The 20,604-nt window shown below is 40.5% G+C and overlaps 1 protein-coding gene across 2 annotated transcripts in view; it reads left to right on the top strand.

The window, feature by feature from the left end:
- The first annotated feature begins 1,657 nt into the window (after positions 1-1,657).
- The window catches only part of ERN1 (endoplasmic reticulum to nucleus signaling 1), a 32,148-nt gene continuing 13,201 nt past the window's right edge, over positions 1,658-20,604 (top strand). The window contains exons 1-5 of one of the 2 annotated variants that reach the window (XM_057368844.1): positions 1,658-1,802; positions 4,512-4,565; positions 10,641-10,752; positions 19,146-19,179; positions 20,111-20,183. In XM_057368844.1, the coding sequence (XP_057224827.1) occupies positions 1,731-1,802; positions 4,512-4,565; positions 10,641-10,752; positions 19,146-19,179; positions 20,111-20,183 (345 nt within the window). In that variant the 5' untranslated portion in view covers positions 1,658-1,730. The remainder of the gene's footprint in view (positions 1,803-4,511; positions 4,566-10,640; positions 10,753-19,145; positions 19,180-20,110; positions 20,184-20,604) is intronic. The other variant, XM_057368843.1, reaches the window with a different exon arrangement.

Genomic DNA, 20,604 nt, shown 5'->3' with positions numbered 1-20,604 from the left:
CTGTGAGGGAGCTTCGTTATCCAGTGTCGCCCCCCAGCGTTGAGGCATCTTTATTCACCTTTTCAGGAACAATAGTACTCTATTTGCTCTTGCGCTTTGTTATTGTGAAGAAATGAGGCTCAATATTAAAAATATARAAGTTCAGGCCCCGGTCAGAAGTCCCTCCAGAGTGGGTGTTGCCTGAGGGTGATGCCTGAGGGGAGCAGCCAGGAGCAGAGACCACTCACCAACTCTTGACTCCCCTCCTCCCTCACCCACTTTTAGTAATTTTTTCTATCACCTGTGAKGTCATGAGAGACACTCAAGTGAAATAGGTCCGATCTGGAGCTGGCACACTGCAGTGTTTGTACAGCAACTGAAAAATTCCTCCTGTAATATAGCAGGGTGCTACTGCCGTGGCACACACTGGGGCTTTGCTTGTTCCCACATAGCACAAATTCTTAAAAGTCAAGGCCACCATAAAGAAACCCACTGGAGAGATGCAATCACAGTATCGTTTCTAGCTCCAACATGTTTTTATGTGCTCAGAGYTGCAGCGCAGGTCATCATTAGGGCAAGGCTCTGAGGCTCAGGGTGGGATTGTTGGGATGTCCTGTGCAGGGCCAGGATTTGAACTTGATCCTCGTGTCCCTTCCAGGTCAGGATATTCTGTAATTCTGGGTGATTATTACATCTCCCACCATCAAAGGCACGCTTACTGTGGGAGCTGGCATGTGCATATGGCATGCCCAGAACTCCATGTGCCCTGCAGCTCCATTAGTGATATCACTGTTAAAAAGCAAACAGTATGTACAAGGACAAAGTGGCTTTGTTATATAAATAGGTGGCTGAACACTGGGCCTCTGCCAGACACTCTAAATTTACTCTCTTCTGTCTAAAGCTTCTTCTATTTAATTCAATACTTTTTGTGCTTATTTTTRTCTGCTCAGAAAAGCCTGGACCTGTTTTTTGGTTCAAAGAGCATGTTGGGTTTTGATTGGTTGTTTGTTTTTTTTGCATTTATTTAAAGCCTTGCAGGGCACAGAGTTAACAGTGAGTTTGTCAAAGGCAGGAGCTATGCCAAATAAATTTGGCCTGATACGTTCTGAAAGTACGAAATCAGTAGGAACACGAGAATCATAGAATATCAAGGCTGGAAAAGACTTTTAAGATCATCAAGTCCAACCGCTCACCCAGCAACTGCCATTATAACCCCAAAAACATTAAGTATTACCCAGTGCCAGATGCACATGCCTCAAACACCTCCAGGTGTGGTGACTCCACCACCTCCTTGGGCAGCCCCTTCCAACGCCTGACCACCCAATTGTTCCGGGCAGGGTGGGGCGGGGGGGGAACCTACTCGTGCTGCCTGAATTTAGGTATTTTTTAATAGAAAAAAAAGCAGCAGCAGTCAGCTGCCATCACACCCCGCGGTTCCCCATGGGGTTACCAGCCGATCCCCGGAGCCGGCGGCGGATCGGTCGGGGCTCACACGAAAGGAGAGGCTGCGGCAGCAGCGCGAAGCCGCGGGGCATCGTTGGCCGCTCCCGAGCTCCCCGGCCCCGCAGTCCCCGGTCCGAGGGCTGCCCGGGCGGTCCCGCAGCGCGGTCCCCGGCGCGGCCCGTCCGCCCACGGGTGACGTGCTGTCCCGGCCGGGCGGTCCCTGAGCCCGCCCCGCCCGCCGCGAGGAGCGCCGGACGCGCCGCTCCGGAGGCAGCGCCGTGCGGGGGGAGCGGCCCCGCGGTGCAGCCATGGAGCCGCTCCGCCGCCTCCTCCTCAGCCTGGCCGTGCTTCTGCTGCTGCTGCTCTCGCCGAGGCTCGCGGTAAGCCCGGGCCCGCTGGGCCGAGGGAGGGCCGGGACAGTCGGGTCACGGGGAGGGCCGGGAAGAGGAGCCATGGGGGCTCCTGCCGCGGATAGCGAAGGTTTGCCGGGGGTGCCCGCAGCCCAGCGGTGTCCGCCGAGCCGGCACACCGCCCGGTCCACTGTCACTAACGCCGTGTGTACGCAGGGCGAGGGACTGCAGCCCCACAGACTAACCCAGCCCCACAACTGTGTTCCTGCAACTGTGCCCCACCTGGCATGTGACCTGAACGTGTATATTACAGACGTAGAAATATAAAAATACAGTTAATTTTCTACGAGGCAATTGTATAAAGTGGCACAGAGAAACTTTTGAAACAGTAGTACAAAGAAACTTTTGTAAACTGAAACTATGCAGATGGGTCGGGAATCAGTGAGATATGCTAGAAGGTCTGCTCTGCCCCTTAATGAGCAAGGGGGTTTGTTTTCTTTCTGGAAAACAWAACCCCACATACTGTATATGTATTGATAACCAAATACAGGTGACTGGCTGCATGCCCTCTGTACTGTCATGGCATTTTGGTCATTCTGTTTCCAGAGCAGATGCAGCAATGTACATTAATGTACATGTGGTTGGTTGGGATCCAAACCCACAGTTTTACATTCAAAGGTGAAAGACAAAGTGCACAAGTCACTGCCCTACAAAACCTCTTAAGAAATAACCAGGTTGATTATAAGGTATTGCAATAGGTGAAGCAATAAAAGTTCATGGAATAGGGAAACTGGTGCAAAGCAGATGGAATGCTGGGCAGATTTTTACAGAGGTAATAATTTGAAACAGTGTACTTTACAGTGGGTGCTGTCTGCTGTGTGTGTACTGAGATGGATAGCTAAGTTTAAAAATTCAGTTCTGAAAGGTGCTCTTGTTTGCAAGTTCTCCAGAGCAAGAGACAATGAAAAGGCCATCTGGCATTTGCTGTTTCCATTTTAGTCAAGTGTAGCAGAGGAAAGCTTTAGGTTATGTCCTTTGATGGATTGTTCATTGTTACCTGAAAAAGCWGGTGTAATATATGGGGTTGTAGTTCAGGTTAAGCAAAGCTGAAGGCTTTGTTTTTCACTTGGGATATAATAGTTCCACTCCCCTTCTTTAGAAGTAAAGTAAACACATTAGTAGTTAAGCTGGTAATGTACCTGGTGTTGTTACTTCATTAGAAAACTGAAAAAAAATTAAATGCTGTCAACAAAAATTACTTTACAATTTTTATTGTAGAGTGCTAATGTGTTTGTCTTAGTCTGGACTGTAAGGCTGGGCTGACATCTTTTCATAGTCCTCACAGATTTGGGCTTCAGATTTTGCAAGGAAAATACTGATTTGCAACTCATTAAGATTTAAACACAGTCCAGAAGAAGAATACTAGGAAGTATTTTTAAATACCCAGAATGTTTTTTAAATCAACAAATTATTACTAAATTTTATATAATTTTCTTGCGTAGTCACAAAGAACTAGACTTCTGCCCTGCCATCTCACCTCAGATCAGCATCTGAGTTCTCCATTTCTGTTTCTTTTCTTGGCTCTTACTGTAGTCTTTTTACTCTGCCAGCTGTAGATCCCTACCATGACTTCCAAGCTGAAATCTATTCTGTACTTCAGTCCCTTTCCCAGTCATCTCACCCATTTAACTGTGGAAGCTTATTTAAAATTATTCATGTCACTTGAATAATAAATTTTTATGAGAAAGACTGGCATACAGTTCTTGGTGTTGAGGTAACTTCAARACACAAGATTGCCTAAAGATTTTGCAGGTTGATTTCTTTGAAGRGTAGTGGTGGTGATCTGCTGTTCTGTAACTTCTTTGGCTGATAAGTGTACTCTTTGTTATCTAACATCCCAACACTAATATGGGGGGGGGGGGGGGGTGTTACCATTTATGTAAGATTATATAAGGGCTTTCTTTCCTGTCTGCTCTTTACAGACAGGAAAATTCTGTTTCTTGATGTTTGGGTGACACAGTTTACACCTCTTGGAACTGCCCTGCAATGGATGGGAGCATATTAAAAAGGGTAAAATCTCAAAGCAATGAGAAATGCAGTAGAGTTGTCAGTAAATTACAGTTGCCATCAATATTACACATTAATGGTTTACAGCTCTCTTTAGAGTGAAAAATCCCTTGTTTTTTTGAGCCCTGGGATGTTCCAAACTGTGCTTGTTTCTCTGTTAACATGGAGTCAGTGCAACTCWAAAATACCAACCTCTCTGGGATTAAAGTGGCATTTGAAACATGGGTCTGTCCCCTCCTGCAGCCAGTGGCACGGGTTGCAGTGCTGGGTTACATGGTGTAGGCAGCACCTGACATGGAAAAACCCCGGCCTCGGCCAGGTGTTGTTTCTTCTGGTGTGTTCTTTATCTCAGCGTGAGGTTTGGCCAAGGGACTGATAGGTGTGAAAACCTRTGTGAGACAGCAGAAGGTTTACAGAAGACATGTTCGAGCATTGTGTTAACTAACACGTGTTTTATTTGAGTTCCAGATCTCCTTGGTTGCTCCAAAAAATAGTAYAATAGGGTTTAGGGTTTTTGCTTTCTTTTTGGTGGGGGAGGGAAATGTAAATTTGTCTTGCACACCTACAATTATCATGAACAACTCTGTCCTGGAGTCATGTGTTTATAACTCTGTTGTCATTTGGATTGTTGGTATTCTTGTGGCTGTTGAAGTACATTTGGGTTTTCCACAGAGAATCAAATGTGAAAGCTCAGCTGGGAGTTCCTGGTGTAGAGACCCCTCCAAGGTGAGTCCAGAAAGAGGACAGTTGGAGTGGACCTCCTGTATTTCTCAGCTTTTCCTGTTACAGGATGAATGGGTGGGTGTATGAATGAGAGCTCACTGAACATGGTTACGGCATTTTGAGAAATGGCTGTCAAAGACATGCTGGAATTTAGTTTAAGATTAAAAGATCTGTAGATTAGATTTAGCTATATAAAGCAGATAAGGTGTATTTTTTTGTCAGGTCCCTTTCATATCTTAACTTCATTATTAGTTATACGGGAAAACTCCCCCCCAGTAGTTTACTGAATTTTACAAAGACTTTCTTCATGGCCTGGTTTTATTATGCACAGGGAGTTTTAGCCTGTAGCCTGGCAGTGTAATGAGATAGCTGTCAAAACCAGGGTAATGATTCATAGGCTATCTGTGATGAATATGCCAAGTGCTTGCACTGTGTGCTAATGTCTAAAAATATTTTGCTTTGCATCTTTATTGGTTTACCAGCTGTGGTTCCAGTGGCATAAATTATGGTATAGGCCTTTGTTATTGTGAGGAAAGTGTCTGGTGCTGTTAATGCTGAAGTTGGTTTTTAATCTTTCAGTGAAATGCAAATGTACAGCCTGATGTATATGAGGCTAATTATGGAGTGAGKAATATAGTTGTTTCTGTTGCCTTCAGTGATAATTTGTATCTTGTCAACATTTTGGTTTGGTAAGCCAGGATTTATCAAAGAAATTAGAGGGCTGTAGGGCTGTTATAGTTATTAAACCCTCCATCCTTTATCATCCATCAGCCCAACCCATTATTTATTCCTACTTCAGACTCAGAAAAGAGAAAATATTTCCCTGCTAAGACTGATTTGTTTACTTGTGAGCTCACAATTATTTCTATGAAATCAGTAACAGTTCTTGGAGTTAGCACGCACTGTCACACATCCAGGGTCAGTAGGAAGTGTTTTCATGTTCTTTATTCATACTTGAAGAACCTTTTGTGGTATCACTCCACAGCAAAACATATTTCTGGGTTGCAGTGCTGTAACCTCAAGGAACTCAGTGCCCTGGTTTTCTGTCTGCTTTTTCTACTGACTTCAGTGGGATTTGCTCATACATGGTGACCTTCGTTTCAAAAGTGCTGTTTTTAAGCAGATTAAGTGCTGGACAAAATTATTGCTGTGAGGATCTGTTTTCTTTTAACACAATGAAACAAACTAAGGCATTGCTTTGCTAACCCTTAGAAAAATTGGGGCTGTTGAGGTGAAAGAAGATGTTATCATCYTTGACACTGAACTACAGCACACACACACCAGAACTTGTTCTACAGCTTTCACTGACCTTCCTTTGACTCTCCAGGTCCTTCAGAATTTTGAGTAATTTTGTTGYTTGGATTTCTAAAACATTTTATCCAAAGATAGGGTAGTTCTAGACTCAGGGCAAGATTCTTTTGTGTGACTTAACTAGTATATATAAAGTTAATTTCTTTTTCATCAGACAGTATATTTCTGGTCTGGCTTTAAAATGCTGCTTTCTACTTAGTCACAAATTTTAGGCTGTTAGGGATTATTAGCAGTCATCTTTAGAGCTTTTGTCAAATTTGAATCTAATGAGAGCTTGAAAATTTGTCTTTTGAATTAAATTATTAAAATTAATTTTAAAGCATCCCCAAATAATTTGAAAATATTGTAAATCCTTAACTTCATATAGYTGTTGATGTGGAAGGTTGTTATAAGTACAGACTGTCAAGGCAGTASAAGCTCTTACTGAATTCCAAAGAGGGTAGGTGTTAAAATAGATGTTGTTGCAGTTTCAGATTAAATGAAAGAAGAACCAAACCAGGTTTTCCTTCTGTCTCCTTTTCTTTGTTCAGTAAATTAAGTTCTTGCTTTCTTGTTTCATGTCCTGACATATTTTTTCTTGGGAGTCAATTGTTGTATCTTCTTAGAAATAAGAGTGCAATATAAAATAAAAATCTCTTAAGAACTGGCATTGCATCACAACGGTTGGGACCTCACCCTTGCAGCGAGGGAGGACAGGATCTGTGTTACCAGTTTTTATACAGTCTGTCTCAAGACTGAGATTATGAAGTCTTTTTGTGGTGGAGAAAGYTCTTATGCACATCACACAAAAATGAAAACAAGTTTGTCTTGTACATGCAGGGTTTTATAATTTTTGTAGCTTTTTATTGCAGTGGTAATTCCAGGCTTTAATTAATCCATTGATGAATTAATTATAACGCTTCATGTTCAAAACAAAATTTGTTGAATATTTGCAACTTTGATGCTGCACTCTCTAGCTGCTGATACAATCACAATTAAAATCAAGAGAAAATGTTGGTAATTTCTCAGTCGGGGTGAAACACAAATAATTATTTAAMTAATCTGTTCAATTTCGCATCTATTGTTTGATACTATTTGAAAGAATAAAACCTTGTTTCCATACTATTGTACTAACCCCCTGGTCTTCTCAAAGTGAATACTGTAGATGTTGGACAAAATAAATGAGCAATATGGCATTGCAAMATCTACAGTCATTTGGGGTTTTTAAAATTTAGGTCAAAAGCTTCAGCAGGGTCAGTGTGTCACTGAGCTGGGTAATGTCAACTGCATGATACCATGTGCTTTGAAAAATATGAGTGAATGGAAGATTTTTAATAATGGCATTTTATATATTTCATCTGTCTTCAAATAGAAATTTAGAAGTAAGGGAAGAACTAATGAAATTTGCCCTATATTCAGTCTTTCCCCCGAAGGAGATGGTGTCTTTGACAACAGGGTTGCAGTGACCACATCAATGTGACTTTGATGGTTGAGTATAAAAAAGCCTTCAGAAACAGTGAAACTTAAACAYAGACCTGGGGAGGAGGTGAGGGAAAGCACTGGGAAAATTGTGTATTTTACAGGGAAACGATGCATGCGTGTGGCAGGTTCTCCTTGTCAGAGAAATCCCAGAGCCTCYGTGCTGGTTTTACTCTCAGTGAAACCCCTTGGGGAGGGAGCAGAAGTGGGCCCAGAGCAGTGGCTGGAGGGACCCAGTGACTCTCCCAGGGTCCTGTTCCATGGTGCCTGTGAATGCCACAGGCACTTTACCATCCCAGGAAATGTTCTCCCTGTTAACCAAGTTGGGCACCGTGGGACTGTAGCTAGAAGCGGTGCTTTTCCCCCACACCAAGGACATTATGCTGAAAAGTTAAAAATAGCTGTTGTGATTTGTTGTGATCYTGGTCATATCTGAGAATTCTCTGAGAATTATCTAGGCAACAGTCAGGTGTTCATCTGGTTTTCAGCTGAAACTTGCATAAGTGCTTCTTCAGCTATGGTTTTCTTTCTCTGTTGTTCAGCTTTGGCTGGAGGCAAATATAGAAATGTTTTCCTTCTAAGTGCAGAGTGTGCGGAGGAAGCCTTTGTGCTTTTGTACTTTCTGTTAACTCCCAAGTCCTAGAAACCCTCTAAAATGCTCTAAATAATCTGGAAGACAATACTGGTTACAGATGTTTTGATCATACTTAATTCCTTAATTTCTCTATCGTTAATACCACAATAGGCAGATGTTCACACAGTAAATTCAAATGTTAAATGTACAATCTGCAACAAGTAGTGTTCTCTCCACTATATATTCCTGATGTGTGATACCCAACCATAAATCATGATGGTTATTTTACAGGCAAAGTTTTTGTCAAAATGATACATATATTTATCTCTTATTCCGAAGACAGGAAGAGAACATGGTTTGTGAAGAACATACTGATTCTGTAAGATAAGAAGATAAAAGATAAAACTTGTGCAGAGAATAAGAAGCAACTTTAAAAACAATCTTAGTCTGTACAACCAGAAGATGTGGTRGATTTGCTGTATGTTGTATTTTATTTGCTACTAAATTTCATCACTAGTATTACCTTCTGGGTGTCAAATTCCTGTCTTTACCAGTTGTATTTTCTTGCTCAGTTTACTGTGTTTCACTCTAGTGTGGTTTCATTCCCTATTTGTTCACTAAATTGAGCCTCATAATCTGATGGTTTTCAGCCCTGAAGGGTTGTGAGAGTGGGGTGTGGGTCGTGTCTTCCCCCTCTGCTTGTGGAGTCAGTGGATCTGGTTTGTTAAATGCTTATTTAAGGAAGATGGAAAGACTGGGCTAGGTCATAATAAATCAACTACACCAACTAAGGTATTTGGGGAATTTGTGTACAAAAAGACCTAAAGGACAGAMTTTTCATTAATTACTTTGATACTGTGGCTACAATAGTTTGCTTTAACATAAGTAATAATACAAAAGACTGAGAACTCATAACTTTACAATAGAGCCCCTCTTGGCTCTTGCACCCAATCAGGTTATTAGGCTTGAAAGATACTGTGAATTCARTTCTGATTAGTAACATCTTGAGATGCACTTTTTATAGGGCAATATGAAGGGAACAGTTATCCACTCTTTGAACAAACACGGCAAAGTTTAATCCCAGATGTAAAGATTTTATCTAAGTGCAGATTGCTGTGCAGCCTGCATAATTTAACAATGCCAAGTAATGAAAATTATATTTATGTGTTAAGATTTTTTTTTTTCTGGCCTTCCAGCAATTATTCCTGATCTAAGGTTTRTGTATTGTTGTCTTGTACTTATATTTTTCCTGCACTGTATGTTKTACAGTTGTCTACTCCAGCTGATTRTGACTGGAAAGAAGTGTGTGCAATATTTATAGGTGCAACCTGAGCRTTGGCTAGTTATTACTGTGTTATATTACCCTTTTAGTTCTGTGCTTTGCCTGAAAGTACAATGCTTTAATTCAAAGAAAGTTATTCCTGTAACCACGTATTCTGATTTGGCAATTAATTTTTTTGCTTTGCAATAATTTTAACATGACCAGTAATTGTTTTTTACCATATAAGTGATTGAACACATTATTAATTATAGAAAATTAATACATTTTCATTTCATGTGGTAGGTTCAGGGCTATATTTAACTGTGAAACTTTGAAACGTGGCAGGTGTCACACAGATGAGCAATGCAGATACAGCCTACAAATAACAAGTTACTTKAGTGAAAACTTGAGCCCTGGGAAATGGAAATGGATTGGTCTTAGGATGTCTGGGATCATCTTTCAGCAGGAAGAGAAGRGTAGATATTAAATTAACATGCTTGTTCTGCTCTGTGTGATGGAACACCTTGGATTTGGCCACACTGTTCCCACAATAACTGCRTAGTTCTGAGTCCTGTGTGTTTGTGTGAGGCCCTTTTATTAGAAGTCTTTGGTCTGCAGTGGCCTGGCTCAAAAGCTGCTTGGGCTGGAGGAAGGACAGTGGCACCAAACTGCTCCTTAGGGGCAGAATGAGTTGGAATGTGAAACTGAGGTTTGAACCCTGCAGCCAACTGCTTTCTCAGAGGTGTCTGTGGATGTGCCCATACTGATGGACTTCCTTGARCAGTGTTATTTACTCTGTGCAGCAGAAGTACAGTATTGGGAGAGACRAGGTATAAAAACACAATTAGAAGGTTTAACAGTATGGRTCGCCTCCAATCTTAAGCTGGATCWATCCTAAATATTTTGCCCTTGCTCAGAGGCAGCTGACAATGGTTGTAGCTCCGTATGTCTCAGCCACAGCCAGCACAGTAGAGTTATATTGATCAGTTGTATTTATCCAAGTTCTGCCCAGCTGATGTCTTTTCATTTCTAGGGGACTAAATGTTGGCAGAGTATTTCTGTGTGCTCGGGAGGAGYGTGGTTTGGACATTGATATATGGGTTCTTTGAGCTGCTCTGAAGTTCCTTACTCTGGGTAGCTTACTGCATGGTCTTTGTGTCAGTTCTTTCCTAGGTCAGCCCCAGATCTCTGGTCTTTCCTAACTCTGGCACAAGAAGACTTTGATACCAAATTGAAAATAGAGGAGGAGTTAAAGCATATCCCAGTCTGTTTCTGGAGGAACTTAGCACAGTTAGATCCACAGTGTTGACAGCAAACTAAACCAAACCAAAAATCCCTGAATTCAAAGGRACAAGAAATTTATTCAGTCTGGGCATTTAAAAGAAGGGTTGTTCCAGCCCATGTAGTGTTTGACAGTTATGAGTAAACTCTGTAGTAAATAATTATATTTGGCATATGGGTTTTTCTTTTGCAGAACAGCAACTCAGTAACTGTGCCAGAAACACTGTTGTTTGTTTCAACCCTGGATGGAAGTTTGCATGCTGTCAGCAAGAGGACAGGAGCGATCAAGTGGACTTTAAAAGAAGGTGAGCAGGAGGTGTCCTGATGCCCTCTACTCAATAGCAGAACTAACAGGCAAATTAATTGGTAATTCCAACTGCAGTAGGATCTAATAAACACTTTATTTTCTTCTTTAATTTTGCTCTTGTTCCTGAATTAAGCTACAGTGTTTCTGGAGTAATTTGCATCTTCATAATTTCATTTGTAGATATTTTCCAGGTTTATGTGAGGCTTTTTTAGATATGTGGGGTTCTGCTTTGGTTTTTTTTTGCTCTGAATGTTTAAGCTGTAGTRGTATAATTGGTAGGTGTCATGTTTTATGAGAATGAGTGCAATATAAGCAAGCATTGAACAGAATAGATGTGTCAGCTTGTGGAACTGATGGCAAAGGGATTGCATGATTCTGTCTGGAATACCCCACATTCACTGGTACAGTGCATATCGTGCAAACCTCAGGGATTTTTTTCTGTAATACATGTTTAGGAACAACACAGTTTTTAAAATAATGTAACAGCACTTGTGTAAAGTAATTTAACATTGTTCAGACTTCAGACTGGAAGTGATTTTGTAATATTAATTACTGATCAGAGCTAGCTCTGTCTTAATGAAAAATTTGGTATTTGATGCAAATTTTGTTTAGTGGGACTCCGATTATGGATGGCGGAGGTGATGGGAGAATTTTCTCTTCACTTCTTGAAATAGATTAGAAGGTCAAATGGAAGGAGTCAGATTGCATCATTCTGTTCTCTGTTCTTAAACCTGCTCTCAGTTTAGTAGGTGAGCTGAAATGGACTGTGCATATCTGGTGTCTGCAGTCCAAGCCAGTTGTTCTTTGTGAAGCCATTTGTATGTGAAAGCAAATCTACCAGACAAAGAGTTAACTTCTTAAACGAGCAAACAAAGCTTTTGTAGTTCCTCTTAGATTAGAAAGGGGTAAGCAAAGTATTTTCTTGAAGGATCTCAGTTTTCTCTCCTGTTTAAATTTAGACCACTCCTTTCCCTGAAGAGCCCTGCTTAAAAGCAAGTGGTCAGCTTCCTCATTTAGTGTTGCTGTGGGCTAAGAAAAACTTGCTGGTCTCTTTGTCATTCCACTGACAGGAGCATACCCTGCCTAGTCCTAGTCTAGAAGGGTATCACAACTGGCATTACTTTTGCAGCCGTACTTAGTRGATGGCCAGAGGTTTTTTGAGGAAGAAATTAATACACTTTGGTGATGAAAAGGATCTTGATCAGAATGTGTTGCTCAAGGAACTTCCYTTGTTTAAAAAAAAATCATTGCAAAACTTCTGTTGGTTTTGTGGAACTGCCAGACTGGATAATCTAGTTCTATGGGCTCCTTATTTTCTCTCTGCTGCCAACTATATATTATTCTGCATATACACGAGTTGTGCTCACTTGATTTTTGAAAGTACTTATTGTCCATTAGTTTATTTCTGTGCAATAGACCAACACACAAGGGTCAATGAAAAAAAATAGTGAGGCATGTCATTGTTCCAAGATGCATGCTGAATTAACTTAGTTAAGTGGACATGGAACAAGGGCCTGTAAATATAAATTGTGAATTAATTTTGGAAGGGGGTTTATTGATTTTTRAAAAACTCTTTGTTGGTGGTCATCGTGTGGGTGAGAAGCCCAACAGATGAGATAGTGTTGGAAACAAATAGCCCATTAAAGCCCTCACCAGCTTTCTGTGCTGAATCCCTGGAGAGATTTAACAGTGCAGAATTCCCTATTAATATTAATATATGAACACGGTTGTTGGGTACACTCTGTCTGTCAGCAACATGCTGGTGCTGTTACAGAGATTACCTGGTTGGAAGCTGCCTGCACTGCAAGCAGTGCTCTTGCAGGTGCCATTTCACCCTGGTTACAGCAGATGAACCGTGTGTTGTAGCTCAGGTGCTTTGAGAAGTTGTGGAGGTCACCTGAAGTGCTGCAGTGGCACTCACCAGAAGGGAACATTTTATTACTGCACTTGAGCAGCAAGGTATTTAACAAAGGGCAATTCAGGTACATTTTATTTTCATTGGGGAAAAAAAAACAAGGCCACGGTCATTATCAGGCAGTGCTTAAACAAACATGAATATCTTGCTATGTGTGGCTTGTTTTAATTTAGCACTGAAGCTTATCTTAGGTATGTGGAGTAAATGAGCCAGTGGTTATCACCACAATAACATGTTTGGGTTTCCTGCCTTCATGGAGTGCTGGCAGGAAAGGCAGTCAGAATACTTGTGCTGCCCATAAAGCAAAAGRCAAAAAATAGGTCAGTTAGGAATAGGACTTTCCACTGTCAGAAATAAGCTCTGTCCCTGCATTTACCTGTGATGAGACTGTAGATTTACTTGTTGAGGGTGCTTAAAATCTTCRTTTCCTGTTGGCTTTGATGGGTCCTGCTCTCTGACAGCTCTTGGGATTTTTCAGTGACCAGGTAGCTGATGCTGCTCATTTCCTTGTCCTTGGAAAGCTGGCAAATTATTGGAAAGCTTAGAGAAGAACCCACATTCTTCCTCCCCTGTAATTTCTGAGAGGCACCTTTGCTTGTGCTGTGGCCCCACGCAAACACTTGGTGTTGAAGGCACTCCTTGGAAAGGCTGTGGCTCATGTTTCAGACCAGAGGCTGAATGAGGCTCTTGGTGCCACCTCTGATCAACACAAGGAGCTGTCAGCCCTGCCTGACAGYGGGACAGTTCCTGTAGGCTCCATGCTTCTACACTTGCCACTAGCAAGACATTTAGTGAGCATCCTCAGTAAGGTTCCTTAGGATGAAACCTCTTTCCCAAAACTGATGGACGTAARCCAACTTCTGTCATTTCCTACAGACCTCTTTGAAAGGTACAGAGATGCCACACAAGGTAAAGTGGACAGAGATGGTCATGAGAACCTGTTGGCAAGGCAGAGTCTGGAGAAAGCTTTCCTCCTTGCTGTCAGACTTTACTTAACAGTTCTGATTTCAGTGTGAGCAGAGTGTGATTTTAAGACTGTCCTGTTCCCTCACATCTTTGTAAAACTCACCCTGTAAGTCTCTGCTAACTCAGGAGCTTAGTTTAATGAAGACAGTACTGAATCTGAGATGCTAAGGGTGCAGTGTTTCAAACTGTACCCTTGGACAGGCTGTTCCTCTGTTCTTCTCTCTGTCCTGTTGTACTGTTCAAAGTGATCTCTTTTTTTTTTTTTTTTCATTCACCAGCTCCTTTAAAGCTTTCCCTTAAGAACTAATTCAAAGTAGTTTGCCAGAACATTTAATATATAATAACTGCAGATTTGGATCTTCATTTAGAGCCAATAGAGATTTTGTTATGATCTTCAGTTCTCTGTAGCAGTTAAAAAATGATGGCCCATCATCAATTTAAAAGGTTTAGATTTCCAGCACCTTACTCATAACCTGAAGATTTCAGTGGGCTCTCATGATAAGACAAGGATATAAAGATTGTATTTATTTATGGGATCCAAAACACAGATTTTAAAGGGCAAATCTGAACTCTGTAGGTCCTGCTTTAGTAACAGTGGTTTTTCCCAGGCAAGAAAGAATATTTGTGCATAGTTGTAAATTAATAAGGATTGTCAAAACAAAACCATTGTAGAACAGTACTGTTTTCAGCAAATTCCAGAGYATAGTTTGTGCCTCTAATCTCATTTGCTGTCCCTGCACAGCAGATGATGAGGATGACATGGGTCCAAACTGGCCCGTTAGCCCAACCGTTTGGGCCTCAGGGCAGGAAACCGTTTTTTCCAGCTYGTTCCAGTGGGGCAGTGACTTACTCACTGTTTCAGTCTCCCACTTCTCCTTTTCAGTCATTGGCTCTAAGGGCACGTTACAGTGATGAAAACATGCGGTGTTACACTAAAAAATACTCAGATTTTGGTSAAAGGGCAATTTATCTTGTCATATATTTGTGAAATACAAGAAAAGTCAAATGCATTCTATTTAGCAGTATGGTTGCAGTTTCAAAAGTTGTATATATCAYGTTTTTCCATATATGTATGCAAAGTGTGGGTCAGAACAATCTGAAATGTGTCATATACTTCTTCCCACTTACAAATTTATTCTGGCCACGATGCAACCACAACTGGGTTGGGACATCTGCCTGCTGCCAAGTCAACACGTTAATTTTAGGGAAGTGTAACAGAGCCAAATAATTTACCAAATTACTGCACAGTCGTTACGTTAACAGGTTTTTAATAACTGTTGTACTTGTGAATAAACTCTTGGAGTTCTAGAATAAATCTTTATAATGTAGAATCAATCTCCTTTTAATTTTTTTTTCTTAACTAAGTTATTTTACAAAGTTTTGGCTAACAGAGGCCTGTGTTACCAGTTCAGAAAGCTAAAGCTGGTGTGTGCTGAATTATAGGATTTTAATGTAGGAATCAGTAACTTAATCTGTCTTAGTGGAGGGTGCGGGAAAAGCAAATTGGAAAACCAAGGAAATATCTGCAGAAAACTCAGTCTTCTCTCCAGCAYTGGAGATATTTGCAGGTTGTTGTCCTGCTTCATAACTATGCTCCAGAGTTGTTCTGACATCTCTTTTCTTAGTCTAGAAAGTGGACAAAGCTTTTTGTAGGATCTTGCAAGAATTTKGTTTTTCCCTGGTACATGGAATGGAAGCTTGAGGGAGAGGGAGATGTATTTTTATCACAGTTTGATCACGTTTTCTCTGTCAGGCTTTCGTCCCGGTACAGAATAGCTGCTGCTTTGTTCAGTGGTTATCACTGCTGTTGTTGGTATTGGAACAGATCAGGCCTGTTAGAGGGACTTACCTAATTACAGGGAACTGCAGTTCAGGGAATTTTGAAAGCAGGGTGACGTGGTTCTAGTCCCAGCATGTCAACACTTGAGTGGGGAGCAGCTGGAGAGAAGAGAATGCCTCAGTGCTCTGACTTTTGCAAGAACTTTTTCTGTTTGACCCCTTGTGGAGCAAAAGGTGTCTTCAGTCACAAGAGGGCTCATTCTTTTAYTGATCTGTATTCAAGCATATGAAAACCATTGTAAGACCTGGCAACAATTAATTAAACCTAAGATTCTCTTTTTATCTCATAGCAAGTTCTTATTTCAAAGCAAACCTTGAAATAGAGGTTGGACCAGGTCCCAAAACRCATGAACATGAATGTGAAGAGTTTRTTGTCTGTCTTCAAAGGATCTTTGCAGAGTTACAACCTGAGCAAGATCATGAAAGGGTTAAGAAAATGAGAAAATKTACATCACCCCAGTAACAAAAAATGAGAAATGGCTTTCCACAGCCTGTCTTTTCAGATGGGTGGTGCTAGTAGTAATGAGAGGACAATTCCTTTCACTTCAGAAAATTAACTCCTCCATCCTTGTGAAGAGCTCATGTGTGGAAATGAATCAGAAATCCATAAATGTTTTCTGAAAGTTTATACACAGGAAGCCATCAGAATAATCAGTGTTTTGGTTCAGGTGCCACTAAGTACTAAAAAAATCCCTTCTGCATGGTAATAACTTCTTAATCTGTCCCATCTACCACTTTTTTATCTTTGCTCATAAATCGAGTTTCAGTTACTAAGAAAACAAGTAAAACMAGGATTTTTTTCACTTCTGATGAAGCACATGATGTTGAAGATGTGGTACTAAAGAGAAGTTCAAGGACTTTCATGAGAATGATGTTTCTGTACACACTGAACAGAACTTGGGATCTGCCTAAGACTCATTCATGTCATCTGATATGCAGGAGTGCTTCAGAAAAACACTGCAAAAAGATAAAGATATTCATGGGACTTCTGGCATTGTTTATTAAAGTATAGGAGRCATTTATTAATGACATTGGAAATTGTAATAAGTGTAATAATTAACATTCCCAATAGCTTTGAGAAATACCAACTTGGGGGCTTTTAAACTCAATGCAAGTATTATTGCACGTGGAAATGTGTGTGTGTCCTTTCAGCATTGTGGTACTATGTGGTCAATAAAACCAAGCAAAACTTCTCAGATCTTTGAGATATTTGGAGCAGAGGGGAGTGCTCTATTTTGGTTGGTAAAAATAGATTTTCCAGTCTTAAAAAATTAAGTGAAAAGAAGCCCCAAAGTGCTTTGCTGTATTATTATTCTTCACTGTATTTTCAGGGCAGAGAGGTAGCTATAGGAAAGCATTCAGTCAAGCCTTCACTGAATGCTAACCAGACTCTCCTGCAAATGTCATGGACAAACCAGGATCAGTTGCTAGAAAATATAATCTACCTTTGAAATTTCCTGTAATTGTTCAGGTTTTCCTGAGTGTTGTTTGAAAAAAACCTYGAAATAGTTGGGTTTTTGAGGCAATTCCACTGTGTTGTTCTGCTGAGGAGTGTGATGTGCCCTGTCAGTAATAAAGCAGTTGGAGATGGATTCAGATAGTAGTTGTTTTATACTGTGATTTCATGTAACAACTTCACACTGCCCTTTAATTCAGAGAAGAAACAGTCCTTTTATTAAAATAAAAGTTTCTGAAGATAATTCTGACAAGAAACTATTTATGTTAGCTTGTCTTACATTTTGCCCACGTTGATGAGAAGGTGATTTTATAGAAAATCTGCATTGTTCATATTTAAACAATAGATATGCAGTCAGTTGTCACTTCAAAAACAAGTTGTGCAGCTTTGTTACTTCTAATGATCCTTTGAGGGGATTTTTTGGAGATAGGACAGAGTTGCCCCAGTGCTGCTGGTGAAGCTGCTGTTGTCTTGCAATAGTCACTGACATTGCAGATGAGAGTTTATTTTCTTACCAGGTGAGAYACTCTCTGTGTAATCAGTTCATCAGAGACTTACAAAGTTTATTTAGCTTTTGCCTTTAGCAATGCTTGCAGCATTCTTTCTTAACTGAGCCAGGTGTCTCTTGTTTTCAGCCAGGTGTYGCTTGTTCTGATTCATGATGCTGTTTCCTTCACAAAACTCAGCATTCCCTTCTCATGAAGCATTTGTGATTACAAAACCTCTTGCCTTTGGTGTTTAATCTCTCTCTCTTCTTTTAACTCATTTTACCCAGCTATAAGGATACACTGAGTACATAAACTTTATCTCAGTTTGCTTTTAGTAGTTCAACCCAGCAGCTCAACTCGAGGCAATCCACTTTATATGATGGTCAGCAAATGCTTTTTTTCTTGCTTTTCTCTAGAAATGGGGAGCTGATGATGTAAGTCACCATGTGTTGTATTAGATATTAAAAAGCTTGTGGAATATTTGCAGCAAACACTGAGAAATAATAGACATATAATCAACRGGTGGGGGGTCCCTCCCAACACATCCTGAGACCAATTTCTTCACCAAAGGGATAGAAATGAATTGCTTAATGTAGTTTATGGAATAAAGGTCTGACTAAGCAACCTGGTCTGTAGAGACAGATACAGATGAGTCACTAAGCTCCTTYGTTTGAATTTTAATTATTCCTAGGGCCTTTGATGTGTGTTTGGGTTCTCAGTGAATTAAATGAGAGTGTATCCAGGAGCATTTTTTAGGCTTAGAGAGAAAAATGTTACTCTGAGAGGGTTTACTGTTGTCAGAAGAAATCAATGAAATAAAGATAACTGTACTGTTCTGCCTTATATCCTGCTTTCTTTCTGTCTCTGGCATTAAATGTACATCTTTGGATGGCTGCTGCTTTCAGCTGTGTTGCCAACAGAGACCTGTTTGGATAGGGGGTTGTTTTTTTAATCCATGTAAATCCAGGACATCCACCCAGGCTGTTGCCATCAAAGTCAGCAGCTGCTGTGGTGCCGTGCCCTGCAGAAYGGTTCAGACTCTGTAAGCCCCATGKACTGAACCCTGAATTTCCTGTTCTTGTCTTGCTTAGCTCTGCAGACATCCCAGTACACTCAGGCTGCCCAGAATCTGTACCAGTTTCCCAGTSAAAGGCTCTCAAAACATCATTGTTTTTGTTCTTATTTCCTTCCTGTTGCATCATGATGTTTGCACAGAGACAGAAGAGCTGAAAAAACAGTGTTTGCTTGGTCATGTTTCATCCCCCTGCTCAGACTCATTCTAGTGTAATGGCTTCATTTTTCCCTGTGGAAGTGGAGGATTGCATCCTCTTGRCTTCTGAGGTATTTTATGCCAATATACCCATTAATAATCACATATTTCTCTTGGAAATTGTAGAGTAYGTCTTATAAATCAGGATACTTCTGTGGAGTTGGCATCAGGAGTGAAAATCCCACACTTCAGGATTTTTAAGGTCTCAGTAATTTTGAGGTATTGGTAAAACTGAGCAAAGAACTTCAGAAGACTTAGGTGTGATTTGTAGTTTTCCCTTTTATGAACCAAGTTCCAGGAACAAAGAGGAGGCTGCTGGGAGTTCAGTTTCAAACTGTGCATCAGCCTTTCAAAAAGRAGCAAGATGTTGCAGGCCTGACTTAATCCTGTATCTGGTGAGTCAAGGAATTGAAATGAATTGCCAGTATTTTGACCTTTTCTTTTTCCATGTGTGCAGATCCTGTCCTCCAGGTGCCGATCCATGTGGAAGAGTAAGTCTGTTTCCTTTATCTCMTTTACAGTTTGTTCGATTTTCATTGACATCTTGAAAGTTGGTTTCATTTGAACCAAACCCCTCTGTGTTCTAGACAAGCTGCACACCTTGCAGAAGAAAATTGAAGGTGTTTTGGGCAGCAGATAAAATTAGCTTCATATRATAGCTAAGAAGAAACATCCTGTCTGCAGCCTGTTCCCTGGAGCTCTTGTTGGGTTTGTGCATCAGGGCTGTGAACATTGCCACAAGTGACAAGTGTGAAGGGACAGAGCCAGGACTGATTGTGGGTTCTGTACYTACCCCCTCAAACAGAGATTAAAAATAGTGAAACACAGGAAATTCCAGCCACCACCACCACCACCAGAATCTGCAAAGGATACCCTTGAGTTATAGTTTCAGAGTGGTCCTGCATCARCCTCATATTTTGCTAGAAAATTTGGGGCTTTATGTCTCTGAAGTCAGTGGTGACATCCTTTCTTTTTTGATCATAGAATCATAGACATTAAGGTTTGAGTTTGTCTGGGGGTCTTTGTGTAGTTTGGGTGTAGGGTTCCCTTTACATCTCAAATTTATTTAAGTCTGGCAACAGTTTTATTGTTTCTTGCCTTCCTCACTGTTTTTTTTTTTTATTTGTTTGATTTTGTTCTGTGTCATTTTAAGAGCTTATAAGTTTTGTTTAAAAGCTTTCACCTGAGTCATTACCTGCCACATTTGGTTCTTTGAATTTTCAAATATATTAGTAGTCCTACATTTTATCAGTTCTGAGATTTGCTTACATTTTTTAATTTTCACAGTCAACAAATGAAACTTAAAAAAATGTAATGTCAGATGTACTTCTCTGTAAAGCCAGTGCYGACCACAGTTTCTTTCCTGTTCTCTGAGAAACACAGTACATTTTTTATCATTTATCATGGCTGCTTAAATCCTAGGCCAGCATTTCTTCCAGACCCAAATGATGGCAGTTTGTACACGCTTGGTGGCAAGAACAGYGAAGGCTTGACTGTAAGTACATTTTCTAAATTCTCTCTTAAAAAGTGCCCCAGCCAGCCTCACACCTTTGCAGAAAGAAAACATACTTACATTTTGTCAGAGCAAAATGTTGCCATCTTGTGATTGTCAGGAAGTGATTTCTGCTTGAAAATATCAACACCGTCTCTTGTCCCCTTTTATAAAACTTTTCTGTAACTAAAATAATGATAATTGCAARTAAAATGTATGTTTTGTTATCCAAATACTGAATAATCTCTGTGTGATTTAATGGGAAAGGTRTACCCAAAATAACACCAATCAGATGTGTCACTCTCATCCAAATACTTAATTTTTAACAGTCATCTGCCAGAAGTAGCATTAATACTTGCTCTGTGCTGACCCCTTTAGAAAGTGTATTTGTAAGATTTAATAAGCAGATAAAAATGCTGAACCT

The sequence above is a fragment of the Malurus melanocephalus genome, unplaced genomic scaffold (assembly GCF_030028575.1).
Source record: "Malurus melanocephalus ecotype Western Australia unplaced genomic scaffold, MMel_1.1 scaffold_98, whole genome shotgun sequence".
Lineage (NCBI taxonomy): Eukaryota > Metazoa > Chordata > Aves > Passeriformes > Maluridae > Malurus > Malurus melanocephalus.
Note: the sequence above shows the minus strand (reverse complement) of the source record. Positions and strands in the feature narration are given on the sequence as shown.